General features: G+C 35.6%; 1 protein-coding gene across 1 annotated transcript in view; it reads right to left on the bottom strand.

The window, feature by feature from the left end:
* Positions 1 to 11310: 11310 nt before the first annotated feature.
* LOC128183550 (major vault protein-like) overlaps positions 11311 to 20666 on the bottom strand; it is a 182739-nt gene continuing 173383 nt past the window's right edge. The window contains exons 21-25 of the mRNA XM_052852605.1: positions 16702 to 16928; positions 16433 to 16497; positions 14885 to 14965; positions 14585 to 14665; positions 11311 to 12754 (exon numbers count right to left, since the gene is read on the bottom strand). Of these exons, the coding sequence (XP_052708565.1) occupies positions 12647 to 12754; positions 14585 to 14665; positions 14885 to 14965; positions 16433 to 16497; positions 16702 to 16928 (562 nt within the window). The 3' untranslated portion in view covers positions 11311 to 12646. The remainder of the gene's footprint in view (positions 12755 to 14584; positions 14666 to 14884; positions 14966 to 16432; positions 16498 to 16701; positions 16929 to 20666) is intronic.

Below are 20666 nucleotides of genomic sequence, written 5' to 3'. Positions count from 1 at the left end.
AGGGGGATCAAGTTTTACATAGGAATATATAGAGAAAATCTTTAAAATTTTTTCAAAAACTATGACGCCAGGAAAGCTCAAATTAAAATGGAAGCATCATCAGGTAGTGTAGATTTTAGTTTGTTCAAATCATGGTCCCCGGGGGTAGCGTAGGGCCACAGTAGGGGGATCAAGTTTTACATAGAAATATATAGAAAAAATCTTTAGACTTTCTTCTCAAAAACTATGACAACAGGAAAGCTCAAATTAAAATGGAAGCATCCTCAGGTAGTGTAGATTTTAGTTTGTTCAAATCATGGTCCCCGGGGGTAGGGTAGGGCCACAGTAGGGGGATCAAGTTTTACTAAGGAATATATAGAGAAAATCTTTAAACATTCATCAAAAAAACTATGACGCCAGGAAAGCTGAAATTAAAATGGAAACATCCTCAGGTAGTGTAGATTTTAGTTTGTTCAAATTATGGTCCCCGGGGGTAGGGTAGGGCCACAGTAGGGGGATCAAGTTTTACATAGGAATATATAGAGAAAATCTTTAAACTTTCTTCTCAGAAACTATGACGCCAGGAAAGCTCAAATTAAAATGGAAGCATCCTCAGGTAGTATAGATTTTAGTTTGTTCAAATCATGGTCCCCGGGGGTAGGATTGGGCCACAGTAGGGGGATCAAGTTTTACTTAGGAATATATAGAGAAAATCTGTAGACTTTCTTCTCAAAAACTATGACGCAAGGAAAGCTCAAATTAAAATGGAATTATCGTCAGGTAGTGTAGATTCTAGTTTGTTCAAATCATGGTCCCCGGGGGTAGGGTTGAGCCACAGTAGGGGGATCAAGTTTTACATAGGAATATATAGAGAAAATCTTTAAACATTCTTCTAAAAAACTATGGCGCCAAGAAAACTCAAATTAAAATGGAAGCATCCTCAGGTAGTGTAGATTTCAGTTTGTTCAAATCATGGTCCCCGGGGGTAGGGTAGGGCCACAGTAGGGGGATCAAGTTTTACATAGGAATATATAGAAAAAATCTGTAAACTTTCTTCTCAAAAACTATGACGCCAGAAAAGCTCAAATTAAAATGGAAGCATCCTCAGGTAGTGTAGATTTTAGTTTGTTCAAATCATGGTCCCCGGGAGTAGGGTTGGGCCACAGTAGGGGGATCAATTTTTACTTAAGAATATATACAGAAAATCTTTAAACTTTCTTCTCAAAAACTTTGACGCCAGGAAAGCTCAAATTAAAATGGAAGCATCCTCAGGTAGTGTAGATTTTAGTTTGTTCAAATCATGGTCCCCGGGGGTAGGGTAGGGCCACAGTAGGGGGATCAAGTTTTACATAGGAATATATAGAGAAAATCTTTAAACTTTCTTCTCAAAAACTATGACGCCAGGAAAGCTCAAATTAAAATGGAAGCATCCTCACGTAGTATAGATTTTAGTTTGTTCAAATCATGGTCCCCGGGGGTAGGGTTGGGCCACAGTAGGGGGATCAAGTTTTACATAGGAATATATAGAGAAAATCTGTAAACTTTCTTCTCAAAAATTATGACGCAAGGAAAGCTCAAATTAAAATGGAATTATCGTCAGGTAGTGTAGATTCTAGTTTGTTCAAATCATGGTCCCCGGGGGTAGGGTTGAGCCACAGTAGGGGGATCAAGTTTTACATAGGAATATATAGAGAAAATCTTTAAACATTCTTCTAAAAAACTATGGCGCCAAGAAAGCTCAAATTAAAATGGAAGCATCCTCAGGTAGTGTAGATTTTAGTTTGTTCAAATCATGGTCCCCGGGGGTAGGGTAGGGCCACAGTAGGGGGATCAAGTTTTACATAGGAATATATAGAGAAAATCTGTCAACTTTCTTCTCAAAAACTATGACGCCAGGAAAGCTCAAATTAAAATGGAAGCATCCTCAGGTAGTTTAGATTTTAGTTTGTTCAAATCATGGTCCCCGGGGGTAGGGTTGGGCCACAGTAGGGGGATCAATTTTTACTTAAGAATATATACAGAAAATCTTTAAACTTTCTTCTCAAAAACTATGACGCCAGGAAAGCTCAAATTAAAATGGAAGCATCCTCAGGTAGTGAATATTCTTGTTTGTTCAAATCATGGTCCCCGGATGTAGGGTAGGGCCACAGTAGGGGGATCAAGTTTTACTTAGGAATATATACAAAAAATCTTTAAACTTTCTTCTCAAAAACTATGACGCCAGGAAAGCTCAAATTAAAATGGAAACATCCTCAGGTAGTGTAGATTTTAGTTTGTTCAAAACATGGTCCCCGGGGGTAGGGTAGGGCCACAGTGGGGGGATCAAGTTTTACATAGAAATATATAGAGAAAATCTTTAGACTTTCTTCTAAAAAACTATGACGACAGGAAAGCTCAAATTAAAATGGAAGCATCCTCAGGTAGTGTAGATTTTAGTTTGTTCAAATCATGGTCCCCGGGGGTAGATTTGGGCCACAGTAGGGGGATCAAGTTTTACTTAGGAATATATAGAGAAAATCTTTAAACATTCATCAAAAAAACTATGACGCCAGGAAAGCTCAAATTAAAATGGAAGCATCCTCAGGTAGTGTAGATTTTAGTTTGTTCAAATCATGGTCCCCGGGGGTAGGGTTGGGCCACAGTAGGGGGATCAACTTTTACATAGGAATATATAGAGAAAATCTGTAAACTTTCTTCTCAAAAACAATGACGCCAGGAAAGCTCAAATTAAAATGGAAGCAACCTCAGGTAGTGTAGATTTTAGTTTGTTCAAATCATGGTCCCCGGGGGTAGGGTAGGGCCACAGTAGGGGGATCAAGTTTTACATAGGAATATATAGAAAAAATCTTTAGACTTTCTTCTCAAAAACTATGACAACAGGAAAGCTCAAATTAAAATGGAAGCATCCTCAGGTAGTGTAGATTTTAGTTTGTTCAAATCATGGTCCCCGGGGGTAGGTTTGGGCCACAGTAGGGGGATCAAGTTTTACTTAGGAATATATAGAGAAAATCTTTAAACATTCATCAAAAAAACTATGACGCCAGGAAAGCTCAAATTAAAATGGAAACATCCTCAGGTAGTGTAGATTTTAGTTTGTTCAAATTATGGTCCCCGGGGGTAGGGTAGGGCCACAGTAGGGGGATCAAGTTTTACATAGGAATATATAGAGAAAATCTTTAAACTTTCTTCTCAGAAACTATGACGCCAGGAAAGCTCAAATTAAAATGGAAGCATCCTCAGGTAGTATAGATTTTAGTTTGTTCAAATCATGGTCCCCGGGGGTAGGATTGGGCCACAGTAGGGGGATCAAGTTTTACTTAGGAATATATAGAGAAAATCTGTAAACTTTCTTCTCAAAAACTATGACGCAAGGAAAGCTCAAATTAAAATGGAATTATCGTCAGGTAGTGTAGATTCTAGTTTGTTCAAATCATGGTCCCCGGGGGTAGGGTTGAGCCACAGTAGGGGGATCAAGTTTTACATAGGAATATATAGAGAAAATCTTTAAACATTTTTCTAAAAAACAATGGCGCCAAGAAAACTCAAATTAAAATGGAAGCATCCTCAGGTAGTGTAGATTTCAGTTTGTTCAAATCATGGTCCCCGGGGGTAGGGTAGGGCCACAGTAGGGGGATCAAGTTTTACATAGGAATATATAGAAAAAATCTGTAAACTTTCTTCTCAAAAACTATGACGCCAGGAAAGCTCAAATTAAAATGGAAGCATCCTCAGATAGTGTAGATTTTAGTTTGTTCAAATCATGGTCCCCGGGGGTAGGGTTGGGCCACAGTAGGGGGATCAATTTTTACTTAAGAATATATACAGAAAATCTTTAAACTTTCTTCTCAAAAACTATGACGCCAGGAAAGCTCAAATTAAAATGGAAGCATCCTCAGGTAGTGTAGATTTTAGTTTGTTCAAATCATGGTCCCCGGGGGTAGGGTTGGGCCACAGAAGGGGGATCAAGTTTTACTTAGGAATATATAGAGAAAATCTTTAAACATTCTTCAAAAAAACTATGACGCCAGGAAAGCTGAAATTAAAATGGAAGCATCCTCAGGTAGTGTAGATTTTAGTTTGTTCAAATCATGGTCCCCGGGGGTAGGGTTGAGCCACAGTAGGGGGATCAAGTTTTACTTAGGAATATATAGAGAAAATCTGTAAACTTTCTTCTCAAAAACTATGACCCAAGGAAAGCTCAAATTAAAATGGAATTATCGTCAGGTAGTGTAGATTCTAGTTTGTTCAAATCATGGTCCCCGGGGGTAGGGTTGAGCCACAGTAGGGGGATCAAGTTTTACATAGGAATATATAGAGAAAATCTTTAAACATTCTTCTCAAAAACTATGACGCCAGGAAAGCTCAAATTAAAATGGAAACATCCTCAGGTAGTGTAGATTTTAGTTTGTTCAAATCATGGTCCCCGGGGGTAGGGTTGGGCCACAGAAGGGGGATCAAGTTTTACATAGGAATATATAGAGAAAATCTTTAAACATTCTTCTAAAAAACTATGGCGCCAAGAAAACTCAAATTAAAATGGAAGCATCCTCAGGTAGTGTAGATTTCAGTTTGTTCAAATCATGGTCCCCGGGGGTAGGGTAGGGCCACAGTAGGGGGATCAAGTTTTACATAGGAATATATAGAAAAAATCTGTAAACCTTCTTCTCAAAAACTATGACGCCAGGAAAGCTCAAATTAAAATGGAAGCATCCTCAGGTAGTGTAGATTTTAGTTTGTTCAAATCATGGTCCCCGGGGGTAGGGTTGGGCCACAGTAGGGGGATCAATTTTTACTTAAGAATATATACAGAAAATCTTTAAACTTTCTTCTCAAAAACTATGACGCCAGGAAAGCTCAAATTAAAATGGAAGCATCCTCAGGTAGTGTAGATTTTAGTTTGTTCAATTCATGGTCCCCGGGGGTAGGGTTGGGCGACAGAAGGGGGATCAAGTTTTACTTAGGAATATATAGAGAAAATCTTTAAACATTCTTCAAAAAAACTATGACGCCAGGAAAGCTCAAATTAAAATGGAAGCATCCTCAGGTAGTGTAGATTTTAGTTTGTTCAAATCATGGTCCCCGGGGGTAGGTTTGGGCCACAGTAGGGGGATCAAGTTTTAAATAGGAATATATAGAGAAAATCTTTAAACATTCATCAAAAAAACTATGACGCCAGGAAAGCTGAAATTAAAATGGAAGCATCCTCAGGTAGTGTAGATTTTAGTTTGTTCAAATCATGGTCCCCGGGGGTAGGGTAGGGCCACAGTAGGGGGATCAAGTTTAACATAGGAATATATAGAGAAAATCTTTAAACTTTCTTCTCAAAAACTTTGACGCCAGGAAAGCTCAAATTAAAATGGAAGCATCCTCAGGTAGTATAGATTTTAGTTTGTTCAAATCATGGTCCCCGGGGGTAGGGTTGGGCCACAGTAGGGGGATCAAGTTTAACTTAGGAATATATAGAGAAAATCTGTAAACTTTCTTCTCAAAAACTATGACGCAAGGAAAGCTCAAATTAATATGGAATTATCGTCAGGTAGTGTAGATTCTAGTTTGTTCAAATCATGGTCCCCGGGGGTAGGGTTGAGCCACAGTAGGGGGATCAAGTTTTACATAGGAATATATAGAGAAAATCTTTAAACATTCTTCTAAAAAACTATGGCGCCAAGAAAGCTCAAATTAAAATGGAAGCATCCTCAGGTAGTGTAGATTTTAGTTTGTTCAAATCATGGTCCCCGGGGGTAGGGTAGGGCCACAGTAGGGGGATCAAGTTTTACATAGGAATTTATAGAAAAAATCTGTAAACTTTCTTCTCAAAAACTATGACGCCAGGAAAGCTCAAATTAAAATGGAAGCATCCTCAGGTAGTGTAGATTTTAGTTTGTTCAAATCATGGTCCCCGGGGGTAGGGTTGGGCCACAGTAGGGGGATCAATTTTTACTTAAGAATATATACAGAAAATCTTTAAACTTTCTTCTCAAAAACTATGACGCCAGGAAAGCTCAAATTAAAATGGAAGCATCTTCAGGTAGTGTAGATTTTAGTTTGTTCAAATCATGGTCCCCGGGGGTAGGGTTGGGCCACAGAAGGGGGATCAAGTTTTATTAGGAATATATAGAGAAAATCTTTAAACATTCTTCAAAAAAACTATGACGCCAGGAAAGCTCAAATTAAAATGGAAACATCCTCAGGTAGTGTAGATTTTAGTTTGTTCAAATCATGGTCCCCGGGGGTAGGGTTGGGCCACAGTAGGGGGATCAAGTTTTACATAGGAATATATAGAGAAAATCTGTAAACTTTCTTCTCAAAAACTATGACGCCAGGAAAGCTCAAATTAAAATGGAAGCATCCTCAGGAAGTGAATATTCTTGTTTGTTCAAATCATGGTCCCCGGATGTAGGGTAGGGCCACAGGAGGGGGATCAAGTTTTACTTAGGAATATATACAGAAAATCTTTAAACATTTTTCTCAAAAACTATGACGCCAAGAAAACTCAAATTAAAATGGAAGCATCCTCAGGTAGAGTAGATTTAGTTTGTTCAAATCATGGTCCCCGGGGGTAGGGTTGGGACACAGTTGGGGGTTCAACTTTTACATAGGAATATATAGAGAAAATCTTTAAACTTTCTTCTCAAAAACTATGACGCCAGGAAAGCTCAAATTAAAATGGAAGCATCCTCAGGTAGTGTAGATTTTAGTTTGTTCAAACCATGGTCCCCAGGGGTAGGGTTGGGCCACAGTAGGGGGATCAAGTTTTACTTAGGAATATATAGAGAAAATCTTTATACATTCTTCAAAAAAACTATGACGCCAGGAAAGCTCAAATTAAAATGGAAACATCCTCAGGTAGTGTAGATTTTAGTTTGTTCAAATCATGGTCCCCGGGGGTAGGGTTGGGCCACAGTAGGGGGATCAAGTTTTACATAGGAATATATAGAGAAAATCTGTCAACTTTCTTCTCAAAAAATATGACGCCAGGAAAGCTGAAATTAAAATGGAAGCATCCTCAGGAAGTGAATATTCTTGTTTGTTCAAATCATGGTCCCCGGATGTAGGGTAGGGCCACAGGAGGGGGACCAAGTTTTACTTAGGAATATATACAGAAAATCTTTAAACATTCTTCTCAAAAACTATGACGCCAAGAAAGCTCAAATTAAAATGGAAGCATCCTCAGGTAGAGTAGATTTAGTTTGTTCAAATCATGGTCCCCGGGGGTAGGGTTGGGACACAGTTGGGGGTTCAACTTTTACATAGGAATATATAGAGAAAATCTTTAAACTTTCTTCTCAAAAACTATGACGCCAGGAAAGCTCAAATTAAAATGGAAGCATCCTCAGGTAGTGTAGATTTTAGTTTGTTCAAATCATGGTCCCCGGGGGTAGGGTTGGGCCGCAGAAGGGGGATCAAGTATTACATAGGAATATATAGAGAAAATCTGTAAACTTTCTTTTCAAAAACTATGACGCCAGGAAAGCTCAAATTAAAATGAATGCATTCTCAGAAAGTGAATATTCTTGTTTGTTCAAATTATGGTCCCCGGGGGTAGGGTTGGGCCACAGTAGGGGGATCAAGTTTAACATAGGAATATATAGAGAAAATCTGTAAACTTTCTTCTCAAACACTATGACGCCAGGAAAGCTCAAATTAAAATGGAAGCATCCTCAGGAAGTGTAGATTTTCGTTTGTTCAAATCATGGTCCCCAGGGGTAGGTTTGGGCCACAGTAGGGGGATCAAGTTTTACATAGGAATATATAGAGAAAATCTTTAAACTTTCTTCTCAAAAACTATGTAAAACTTGACCCCCCCCCCCTATTGTTGCCCATCCCTACCCCTGGGGACGATGATTTGAACAAACATGAAACTACACTTCCTGAGGATGCTTCCATTTTAATTTGAGCTTTCCTAACCTGATAATTTTTGAGAAGAAGATTAAAAATTTTCTCTATATATTCCTATGTAAAACTTTATCCCTCTATTGTGACTCTACCCTATTCTCGGGAACCAAGATTTAAACAAACTTGAAACTACACTTCCTGATGATGCTTTCAATTCAATTTGAGCTTTCCTCCGCTGGTACTTTTTGAGAAGATTTTAAAGATTTTCTCGATATATTCTTATGTAAATCTTGATCCCCCTACTGTGGCCCAACCCTACCCCCGGGGACCATGATTTGAACAAACTTGAAACTACACTTCCTGAGGATGCTTCCATTTTAATTTGAGCTTTTCTGACATGATACTTTTTGAGAAGAAGATTTTAAAGATTTTCTCTATATATTCCTATGTAAAACTTGATCCCTCTATTGTGGCCCAACCCTACCCCCGGGAACCAAGATTTGAACAAACTTTAAACTACACTTCCTAATGATGCTTCCAATTCAATTTGAGCTTTCCTCCCCTGATACTTTTTGAGAAGAAGATTTTAAAGATTGTCTCTATATATTCCTATGTAAAACTTGATCCCCCTACTGTGGCCCTACCCTACCCCCAGGAACCAAGATTTGAACAAACTTGATACTACACTTCCTGATGATGCTTCGATTTCAATTTGAGCTTTCCTCCCCTGATACTTTTTGAGAAAAAGATTTTCTCTATATATTCCTATTTAAAATTTGATCCCCCTACTGTGGCCCTACCCTACCCCCGGGGACCATGATTTGAACAAACTAGAATCTACACTACCTGAGGATAATTCCATTTTAATATGGGCTTTTCTGATATGATACTTTTTGAGAAGAAGATTTTAAAGATTTTCTCTATATATTCCTATGTAAAACTTGATCCCCCTACTGTGGCCCTACCTTACCCCCGGGGACCATGATTTGAACAAACTAGAATCTACACTACCTGAGGATTCTTCCATTTTAATTTGAGCTTTCCTGGCGTAATCGTTTTTGAGAAGAAAGTTTAAAGATTTTCTCAATATATTCCTATGTAAATCTTGACCCCCCCCCCCTATTGTGGCCCAACCTTACCCCCGAGGACGATGATTTGAACAAACTTGAAACTACACTTCCTGAGGATGCTTCCATTTTAATTTGATCTTTCCTAATCTGATAATTTTTGAGAAGAAGATTTTAAAGATTGTCTCTATATATTCCTATGTAAAACTTGATCCCTCTATTGTGGCCCTACCCTATTCTTGGGAACCAAGATTTGAACAAACTTGAAACTACACTTCACGATGATGCTTTCATTTCAATTTGAGCTTTCCTCCGCTGGTACTTTTTGAGAAGAAGATTTTAAAGATTTTCTCGATATATTTTTATGTAAAACTTGATCCCCCTACTGTGGCCCAACCCTACCCCCGGGGACCATGATTTGAACAAACTAGAATCTACACTACCTGACGATAATTCCATTTTAATATGAGCTTTATTGACATGATACTTTTTGAGAAGAAGTTTTTAAAGATTTTCTCGATATATTCCTATGTAAATTTTGATCCCCCTACTGTTGCCCTACCCTACCCCCGGGGACCATGATTTGAACAAACTTGAATCTACACTACCTGAGGATTCTTCCATTTTAATTTGAGCTTTCCTGGCGTAATCGTTTTTGAGAAGAAAGTTTCAAGATTTTCTCAATATATTCCTATGTAAATCTTGACCCCCCCCCCCCTATTGTGGCCCAACCTTACCCCCGGGGACGATGACTTGAACAAACTTGAATATACACTTCCTGAGGATGCTTCCATTTTAATTTGATCTTTCCTAACCTGATAATTTTTGAGAAGAAGATTTTAAAAATTTTCTCTATATATTCCTATGTAAAACTTGATCCCTCTATTGTGACCCTACCCTATTCTTGGGAACCAAGATTTGAACAAACTTGAAACAACACTTCCTGATGATGCTTTTATTTCAATTTGAGCTTTCCTCCGCTGGTACTTTTTGAGAAGAAGATTTTAAAGATTTTCTCGATATATTTTTATGTAAAACTTGATCCCCCTACTGTGGCCCAACCCTACCCCCGGGGACCATGATTTGAACAAACTAGAATCTACACTACCTGACGATAATTCCATTTTAATATGAGCTTTATTGACATGATACTTTTTGAGAAGAAGATTTTAAAGATTTTCTCTATATATTCCTATGTAAATTTTGATCCCCCTACCGTGCCCTACCCTACCCCCGGGGACAATGATTTGAACAAACTTGAATCTACACTACCTGAGGATACTTCCATTTTAATTTGAGCTTTCCTGACGTAATCGTTTTTGAGAAGAAAGTTTAAAGATTTTTTTCTATATATTCCTATGTAAATCTTGCCCCCCCCTATTGTGGCCCAACCCTACCCCCGGGGACCATGATTTGAACAAACTTGAATATACACTTCCTGAGGATGCTTCAATTTTAATTTGAGCTTTTCTATTTTAAAGATGTTCTCTATATATTCCTATGTAAAACTTGATCCCTCTATTGTGGCCCTACCCTACCCCCGGGAACCAAGATTTGAACAAACTTAAAACTACACTTCCTGATGATGCTTCCAATTCAATTTGAGCTTTCCTCCCCGGATAATTTTTGAGAAGAAGATTTTAAAGATTTTTTCTATATATTCCTATGTAAAACTTGATCCCCCTACTGTGGCCCTACCCTACCCCCGGGGACCATGATTTTAACAAACTAGAATCTACACTACCTGAGGATACTTCCATTTTAATTTGAGCTTTTCTTGCATAATTGTTTTTGAGAAGAAAGTTTAAAGATTTTCTCTATATATTCCTATGTAAATCTTGCCCCCCCCCTATTGTGGCCCAACCCTACCCCCGGGGACCATGATTTGAACAAACTTGAAACTACACTTCCTGAGGATGCTTTGAGAAGAAGATTTTAAAGATTTTCTCTATATATTCCTATGTAAAACTTGATCCCTCTATTGTGACCCTACCCTACCCCCGGGAACCAAGATTTGAACAAACTGCACTGGACAAACCTCTAAGCTTTCTATCAAAATGGTTAATTTCATGACACTCGGGGAATGAAGGGGTTTTTACTGCAAGATGTGGCAAAAATACTGTGTTTTTTTGTATATAATGTTTAATAATCTTCTCAAGGTCTACTTACTAATAGAATCTGATTGCACATTTAGAAAGATGAAAGAATCTGTCAAATTTAAGTAACCAGGAAAGCCTTTTCAACCACTGAGCAAGAGTTCAGTCTTTAAAAAAAGGGGGAGGGGGTACTGAAACGGTTAAAAGTGTTATCTCCGTTGCTTGTTTATGAAATAGGTAATTAATGTAAATTGTGTACTTAAGAAGTCCAATGATTAAAAGAGTTTTACATGTATTTTGTTATATAAAACATAACAAAACAGAAAGTTTTTGTAGATTTTATTAAAATATTTATAGAGAGAGTTGTGGATAGTAAGAAAACTAAAGCTTTGTTGGTAAAAAATTCCATAGAGTGGTGAATATTGAGTGCAGAAGTGTTGCATAGATATAGAATATCACTTTGTTATATTCTGCAAGATTTGTTTAACATGAGAATTGGTAGAGAAAAAAGTAAAATAAAACCTGTAGTGATAAGTTGCATGCAAGTGGTAAAGTGTCAAGTTGTTTGTTGTCCGATGCTTGACCAAGTGACATAACCTGTTAGAATAGCCAGGTGATTAGATGAAAGTTCCTTGCCAGGTTGCATGCAAAGACAGTTGACGCTAAAATAACCACCAGACAGGTGGAATATCTATATACCGGTATATATAAATTATATTAAATTTTTTAAAAAGTTTTTTCATTATTCGAAAGTGCACTTGCCAAGTGCCATTTCTACCCTTTTGTCACATTCCCAATAAAATTTGGATGATTGCAAGATTTCAGGAAGGGGGGGGGGGTGGTCATTAACACATTTAAGATTTTTTTTACTCCAGAATGAAGCTTAATTAAATGCATAAATATGAGATTCCTTGACAAGACTGTGTACGCGCTAAAGTACAATGTACTAATGTGATCCTTAAGGTCTGTTGGCCTCTTATTAAGCATGAAATCCATGCATTTTTTAATAAAATAAATATGTTTGCTATTATTTGTTTGATTCTTAATTAGGACATGCTATTGTAAATTAACCTTATAAAACTAAGTCAACTTCCTTAAATAGTACAGAAGTACCATTTATTTAAATTAACTAAACAAGATAAGAGATGCATTTGACGAATGTTTTATTTATTTCAAAATTTATAAATCACAAAAATATTCAAAATTTCGCAAGAAAATAAATTAGATAGTGGACGATATGAATGTGTGGAAAATATAACGTATATCTAACATGAAAATGTTTATCAAAATTCTAATGAATTTATCAAGATATCAAAGATACAGAAATATTTTGACTATAAATGTAAAGTAAATAGTATTTTAAAATAATCTACAATATAACACTTAAATAATCTCTTACATATTTTATTTAAACGAGAATGTATAGAATAAATTATTCTGAAAATTATATTTCTTGGTTATGTAATTCAAATATACGTAATAATCTCACAATTGCAAATGGCAAAGTTGGTTAACTAATTAAAGAGAGTGAAAAACATCAAGATACACTTACAAAAACACACTTGAAAGTTAATACTAAGAAATCATTATAATGTTTCATTCAACACTCTTACAAAACAAAATTGGTGTCAAAGAAACAAATTATTTTTGGATAACTCCTGGGAGAGTTTACTGATTTTGTCCTACAAGACCACTGGCTGTGTCAAACAGATTGACAGGGCTGTTGCCATCAGTGATCAGAACGCTCTCCAATCCAAGGGCTTTCAACATATTTACCTAAAAAAATAATTGTTATTTCAAACACAATTTTGCAGAAGTGATTAACACACATTTCAGTTTATGTCTGTAATAAATGCTTTTCCATGATGAGTTTACATGAACAGCATTTGTAATGGGAGTCTGATTCTTTTTCAAGTTTACATGGTGTTTAAAATAATTATAAAAACAAGAGGCCCAGGGGCCACATAGCTCACCTGAGCAACAATTGCCTTAATTCTAAATCAAATTAGCATTTCAGTATCAAAATATCTTGACAACTAAGTACAGTATATCTTACTAAAACAAATTGAAAATCTGCCAATTTTTATCAACCTCTTTTTTTTTTGGTAAATACCAAGCCCCTTTTGTTATTCTACCTGTAAGAAGATTTTTCTCTATTCCTATGTACCCCCCCCCCCCCTCCAAAATTTCGTGGCCCCACTTTTCTCTAAGGAATCATGGTTTCATCAAACTTAAATCTGCATAACCTGTGCTTTCACACTAAGTACTGAGTTTTGGACCGAAAACTTTCCCAGAATATTTTTAAAGATTTTCTCTATATATTCCTATGTAAAAGTTCAAACCGCCATCAAAGCCCTGCCCTATCACTAGGGACTGATTTTGCACACTTGAATTTACACTACCCGAGGATGCCTCTACACAAGTTTAAGCTTTTCTGGCCAAATAGTCTTTAAAAAGAAGATTTTTAAAGATTTTCTCTATATATCTATGTAAAAATTCATCCCCCATTGTGGCCTTACTGTACCCCTGGACTGTTATTTAAACAAACTTGAATCTATACGATCTGGGGATGCTTCAACTCAAATGTGGGCTTTCCTGGCCTAATAGAAGATTTTTAAAGATTTTCTCTATGTATAAAAACTATCCCCCATTGTGGCCCCGCCCTACCCCCAGGTACCATGATTTGAACAGACTTGAATCTACATTATCTGAGGATGGTTACACGCCAATTTGAGCTTTCTTGTTTTTGAGAAAAAGATTTTTAAAGATTTCCTCTAAATATTCCTATGTAAAACTTGATCCCCCAATTGTGTCCCCACGCTACCCCCGGTGACCATGATTGTAACAAACTTAAAACTACACTATCTGAGGATGCTTCCACTCAAATATAAGCTTTCCTGGCCTAATAGTTTTTGAGAAGAAGATTTTTAAAGATTTCCTCTATAAATTCCTATGTTAAACTTGATCCCCCCTATTGTGGCCCCACCCTACCCACAGAGACCATGATTTGAACAAACTTGAATCTACACTACCTGAAGATGCTTCCATTTTAATTTGAGCTTTCCTGGCCTAATAGTTTTTGAGAAGAAGATTTTTAAAAGATTTTCTCTATATATTCATATGTAAAACTTGACCCTCCCCTGTGGCCCCTCCCTACCCGCGGTGACCATGATTTGAACAAATTTGAATCTACACTACCTGAGAATGCCTCCACACAAGTTTAAGCTTTTCAGGCCGAATAGTTTTTGAGAAGAAGATTTTTGAAAAATACCAACAAATTTTCAATAATTTTCCGTGGCCCTTCATTTAAACAAACTGGAATCCCCTTTACCTAGTGGTGCTTTGTGCCAAATTTGGTTGAAATTTGCCCAGCGGTTCTTGAGAAGAAGATGAAAATGTGAAAAGTTTACAACGATGACGACAACGACAGACATCGGACAAATTGTGATCAGAAAAGCTCACTTGAGCCTTTGGCTCAGGTGACCTAATAAATGGCATTACCTTAAATATATATACTTCTAATGTACAGTGTAATGTTGTTTAGCTTTAATGCTTCTTATGGTTCTGAAAACTCCAGAGAAATGAAAAAATTATAATCATTTTTACCTGATTTGCTGGACCTGCAGTTGCAATGGCAGCCAATACATTTCCTCCTATAGTTGAAATCATATCCTTAAACTTCTTTACCTATATTAAATGAATTTGTTGTACCTTCGTTATTGTTTCATGACCATGGTTTAAAGGAATTAAGTTGTCACAAAATGTTATTTGGAATATACATAATAATTCCGTGTAATTGTTTTCTGCACTTTATTCCTCAAAACCTTCTAATACAATTGATTACAAATTGAAGATTGAAAAATATATGAAATTTATCTTGCTCTATTTTTACTTATTTATTCAAACCTCAATATTTGTCATTTCCCTTTCCTTATGAATTTCTAGTCTGTTCATATTTCTCGCATAATCTAGTTCTTGTTTTCGTAGCTGTAGAACAAAAAGGTTTAACACATAATTTTACAAAATAAAATAATCAGAGATGTTAAAAATTATATTTGCATAATTCAAAAAGTCTTTCGAGAAAAAAGACAAAAATAAAAAACTCATGACACAATTTGCCAATAAATAATTTAATTGAACTTAAGAGCACCGTATAACAAATAAAGATATTGAAAACTCCAATTACATGTACATGCATTCTCTCTCACATTGTTTACTCAGGATTTGAGTGCCAAATTCCGATTGAAGTAAAGTTAAATATCATGAGCTAAATTTTTTTTAAACAACAGTATTCTTCAAATGAAAATCTTTCGCCATAACATTTGATATCTTTATTATTCTATGGAATTAAAAAATAATCGTTTGGTAAAACAGAGGAAATTTAAGTGAAGATTTTATCTGTTAGTCAATAGTCACATATAATGTTTAAATATTTTCTTTTGGTTTTATCTAGTACCATCTTTTGGATAATTGTGAGGCACATATTGCATTTTCACCATTTCAATAAATGGATTTTTCTTTAGGAAAACCTGGTTAAAATGTTTAAAAACTTTGATCATTTACCTTGTATTAATTTCATGCCAGCAAAATAAGGACAATATATTTAGTTCATGACTATGAATGTTTTAGTGTTATCATCATTCAGTTTTTGTTAAATTACCGGGTAAATCAAATGTTGGTGGAGTTCGCAAAATTGATAGAAAAAATTCCGACTGGGATATTTTTTAAAAATTGGTTCTCAAAACCTAACTATAATTCTTGGTATCTAATTAGCCACACTGCCCTTTATTAACAGTATTTCAATTTTAAAGAGTTAATTTGTATGTACTATTTTCACAATTAAGAAAACCTTAATCACATTGTAAAATTTTAAAGGATTCTTTTTCAATTATCAAAAAAATATAATACAAAGGCCATTAACTCAAAAAGTTTTTAGGTTAAAAATAACACTACAAATTTCTATAACATACAACATATGGTATTTCATTTTCATCAGTGGGATTTTTTCGCATTCTGAGTAAACGTAATTCTTAAGTACGAAAATGCTATCATTTATTGTATATTTGAAGTTTAAATATTTTTTGACTAAATATAAGACAAAATATAGTCACTTTGTCTGCTTTTGTATACATGAATTTTTGTATTTTATTTGGTTAAATAAAGTGTACTTGGAAGGATAGTGCCCTCTGTTGAACTTGTACAAAATAATCTAAAATGCACATTTTTAGGCATTATAATTTTACGAAGTTTATACTGAACACTAAAAGTCTTTTAAGTCAAAAAATGAGGGGAACGCAATTTAGCTTCTTCTTACCATAGAGATGCGTCACACCAAATGGTAACAATTGGCCTTGTAGTTTTCAAGGAGAAGTTGAAAATGTATTATTAACGCACAACGCATGACGACGGACGAAGACCAATTGCTAAAAAGACCAATTGCTTAAAAAAACGCACCGCTTCCTGTGTGGTTAACTGAGCATTATGCTCTATTCCTGCTGCTTCTGCCCTCAGTTTTGCAGCTATAAAAGACAAAGTCACACGATAGTAAAATGAAGTTTAAACCTTTACAATTTGATATCGATTTAAATGACAATACAATCATATCTTATTTATCCTATTTTATATGGTAAGAACCTAATAAGTTGTATGAACTTGCGTTCAAACCATTTGTAAGTGTATTAAAACCATCATATTTTCTATGAATAAGCTTTGGATGAACTCACCTTCAATCTCGCTCTCACACTCAATGATAATGCGCTCGGCCTGAGCTTGGGCCTCTGCTTTAGCCTGTCCAGAAGACTCCACTGCAGCAGTGACGGCTTGAAGTTCCAAGAGTTTACATCGTTCTTTTTCAGATTCTTTTTCATTATAGAGTTTTTGCCTCTCCAATTCACCCCTGGCTATTTGTTCATTTCTGGCTGCCTCATGCGATGCTGCTGCCTCTATTGAACTTTAATATCAAAACATAATTGATGCTCTCTATTATTTTCTTAATACATAAATCTCTTAATTTTTTTGTTGACACTTTTGTTACGTATATCCATTCCAAACCATAATCAGATATCATCAGTTATTTGCTTTACTGGGATATGCTAAATCAGTCATCAGCTTCAAATAAACATACGAAAGAAGTTCCTTATAATATTTATGCTGATAAAATACCATTTGGGAGAAATAGAATAAGTATAGAAACAAGAGGCACAGTGGCCACATCGCTCACCTGAGCAACAGTATCTCTAACTCTGATCAAATTAGCATTACAGTCTCAAAATCAAAATATCTTGACAAATAAGTACAGTAGATCTTGCTTGAGGGGGGGGGGGGGGGTGTCATGATTTTCAAAGCTTTGAATCGACCCGAGAATGCTTAATAAAAGTTTCAGCTCTCCTGGCAAAATGGGGTTTTTTTAAAGACGATTTTAAAAAAATTCTCAAATTTTTCAATAATTCCTAATGATCTTCCCTTGATAAATGTTGTGGTCCTTTAATTTCACAATTTTGAATCCCCTTTGCCTAAGGATTCTTTGTGCTTAGTTTGGTTGAAATTGGCCCAGTGGTTCTAGAGATGTTGAAAATGTGAACAGTTTGTACAGACACATGGACGACAGACAAGTTTGATCAGAGAAGCTGCTTCAGAGAAGCTGATTTGAGTTTTGGTCAAAGGGTCACAATTTTTACATTTTAGAATCTTCCCTATACATATCAAAGGCCGGAACGGCCACAAAGGCGTCGAGCTGACATTTTCTTTAATATAGATATCATAAATTTAAATTTCTGTACCAATAGTCGTATATCAAAAAATATCAGAATAAAAATGTTTTGTGTAACTAATAAGTACCAGTTTTTAGTATAACGTGTATAATTATATGAAGAACTAGATCGTTCTCGTTGCGAGCAACGAGTGGGTCTTCTGTCCGATTTTTGAGTAAATGAGATAAAATCCTTCACTTTTAAGACTATATTGTTTATCAACTCAAAAAATTAGAAAAAAAAATTTTGGCACCCGAAGCTTGAGCCCGGATCGCCTAGGCACATGTCCACGACTCTAACGACTGAGCTATTCGGACTCTTGTTTCAGGACTTTGATGCTTAATATCTCGGGAACACATCAATTGATTTCAAAACAAATTACATATTCGGAATAAGTAAAAGAGTCTCTATCAACCCGTTAGAAAAATATATAAAAAGCAAAAAGTTGAAAAAATCGATTTTTTATCTTTCCTTCCGGTGACGACCGGAAGTGACGGTGGACGTTTTTATGACCATGTTGGAACAGGTAAAATTGATGTCTATCTTCACTGAAAATTTCAGCTCTATATCTTTATTCGTTTTTTGGATCTCTAGCTGACAAAATTGACTTTTAAAAATCGTAAACGGACGATAACTTCCGACCGGAAGTGATTATCAAAAAATTGAAACGGCGGTACAAACTTCAGATGCCGACACATCAACCCTTAAAATTTGAAGAAAATCAAATGAGCCATCTTCGAGAAATTGCTTGCACAAAATTTGTAAGACAAAAAAAGAATGATAACTAGACACGATCTCGTTGCGAGCAACAAAGAGGTCTTCCGTCCGATTTTTAGATTTTGATATGACGTCATCAACGCTAATTTTTGAATTGAAATAATTTAATAAAGAATCAATGAACATTCAAATGTGTGATAACGTATAAACACGAGAAGCATGTGTCCTAACTACAGTGAATTGAATCGGTTGTCCACAAGCGCAGCATCTCCTCGGCCCGTGTTATGTAAATGTACACTCAACGTGGTGGGTTTCAAATGTTTGAAGTTCGACAAATGAATTTTACTTTTCAACATTAAACTATTTTATGACGTAGACAAGATCACATAGAACGCCTTTTTCAATGAACAACATTTGCAGCGCACAAATACCCCGTTTTTTCCAAATGAAATAAAAATACGTGGTAACAACCTTATTACACTCATATTAAGCAATACCCGAACAAAAAATTATTGTTACGAAATTAATAAGATCATAATGAACAACATTTGCAGCGACAGCAATATCTAAATCTTAACCGTTTTTGGTTATAAAGTGAAAACTTTCAAGGGTTCTAGGTCGCTAATTTGAGTGACAAGCCCGTTTTCATGATGTCAAACAAAAGATCTTGTAAATAAAAATATTTCAAAAAATGCCTCAACAAAATAATTGCGAGAAAAGCATGCAAAATTACAAAGCTTTTTTATCTCAATTTTCGTTCCCTACCGAGCTCTGGTAATTCTTGTGCTTGGCAAATATAAATGCTTTTGTACAAATTAACAATCTTTTATTTATCATCCTTGAAATTCTGAAATCGATATCGTAAGTAGGTCATGAGAACACTCTTGCACAAACCAACACCCTAAAATTCCTTAAAATGTCAATATCTCAAAAACGGAAATGATGTCATCAACTAAAAAAAAAATTCCGTTAAGGTTCAAAACATCGTTAGTTAGATCTGAAAATGTCAAAAATTTCGGTAAAAAAAATATCGGCACTCGGGGCTTGAACACGGGTCGCCTGGGCACATGTCCACGACTCTAACGACTGAGCTATTCGGACTTTCGCTTCAAAACTTTGATGCTAGATATCTCGAGAATGCGTCGTTCAATTTTAAAACAAATTACATATTCTGAATCAGTGAAAGGGTCACTATCAACCCTACATAAAAATATCAAATAAGAAAAAAGTTGAAAAAAACGATTTTTTGTCTTTCCTTCTGGTGACGACCGGAAGTGACGGACGTTAACCATTTAACCTAAGGGCATCCTTCCAAAGGTAGATCTATCATCGCTGAAAATTTGAAGTTTCTATCTTCAACCATTTTTTAAATATTTGCTGGACAAAATGAATTTTTGAAAAAAGTAAATTGAACGACGTTGACGAACGGAAGTGACGTCATATTCGAAAAGATGCGTATGCATAGCTTTAGGTACTCCCTTTTATCTGTGAAAATTTCGTGAAAATCCGTCGAATTGTTTTTAATGTATATGGTTTTGAAAAATTTGGTGCAGGAAAAAAAACAAGAAAAATAATAGGTCAAATGAAACCTAACGAAAACAATAAGGTCTTCCGTTGAAAACGGAAGACCTTAATAATAAAGAAAAAAAGTGAAAAAGAAACAATAGAATAATAGTAGGGTCTTCCGCTGAAGACGAAAGACCCTAAAAACATATGTTAAAATCGTACTTGAGCAGACCTGTGCTCTATATTTCCGAATGCAAAATATAAAGCAAAAATGAGAATATTTTTGATTGTTTGCACATTTGCGAGAATTAGGTCATTTGGATGACGTCATAGATAAACAGCGAATGCGCAATGATGACTAAAATCAAGATTAAAGTGAAAGGCGTCCACTGTACATTGATTTATGAAGATTTGATTTATATACAGTAATATTTAAAAATTGGTTAAAATTGGGGGCAGATATTTGACCAAACCGCACATAGTCCTTTACATATTAATCTTTATTTTTATTCGGCACAGTCTCCAATTAAACTGTAAGCGATAAACTAAAATAATATTTAGTGAATTTTTACACTTTATCGTATTCATCCGTCATTTCTTGATTAAACAAACTTATATACTTATGCAATGAGTTGTCAATAATCAGGGAGACACATTTGGGTATTTTGGTGCACAATTTAGTTGAATAAATGGAACAAAAATTTTGTAAACATTTT

Source organism: Crassostrea angulata, chromosome 5 (assembly GCF_025612915.1).
Source record: "Crassostrea angulata isolate pt1a10 chromosome 5, ASM2561291v2, whole genome shotgun sequence".
NCBI classification, from domain to species: domain Eukaryota; kingdom Metazoa; phylum Mollusca; class Bivalvia; order Ostreida; family Ostreidae; genus Magallana; species Magallana angulata.
This window is presented reverse-complemented; position numbering and strand designations above follow the sequence as displayed.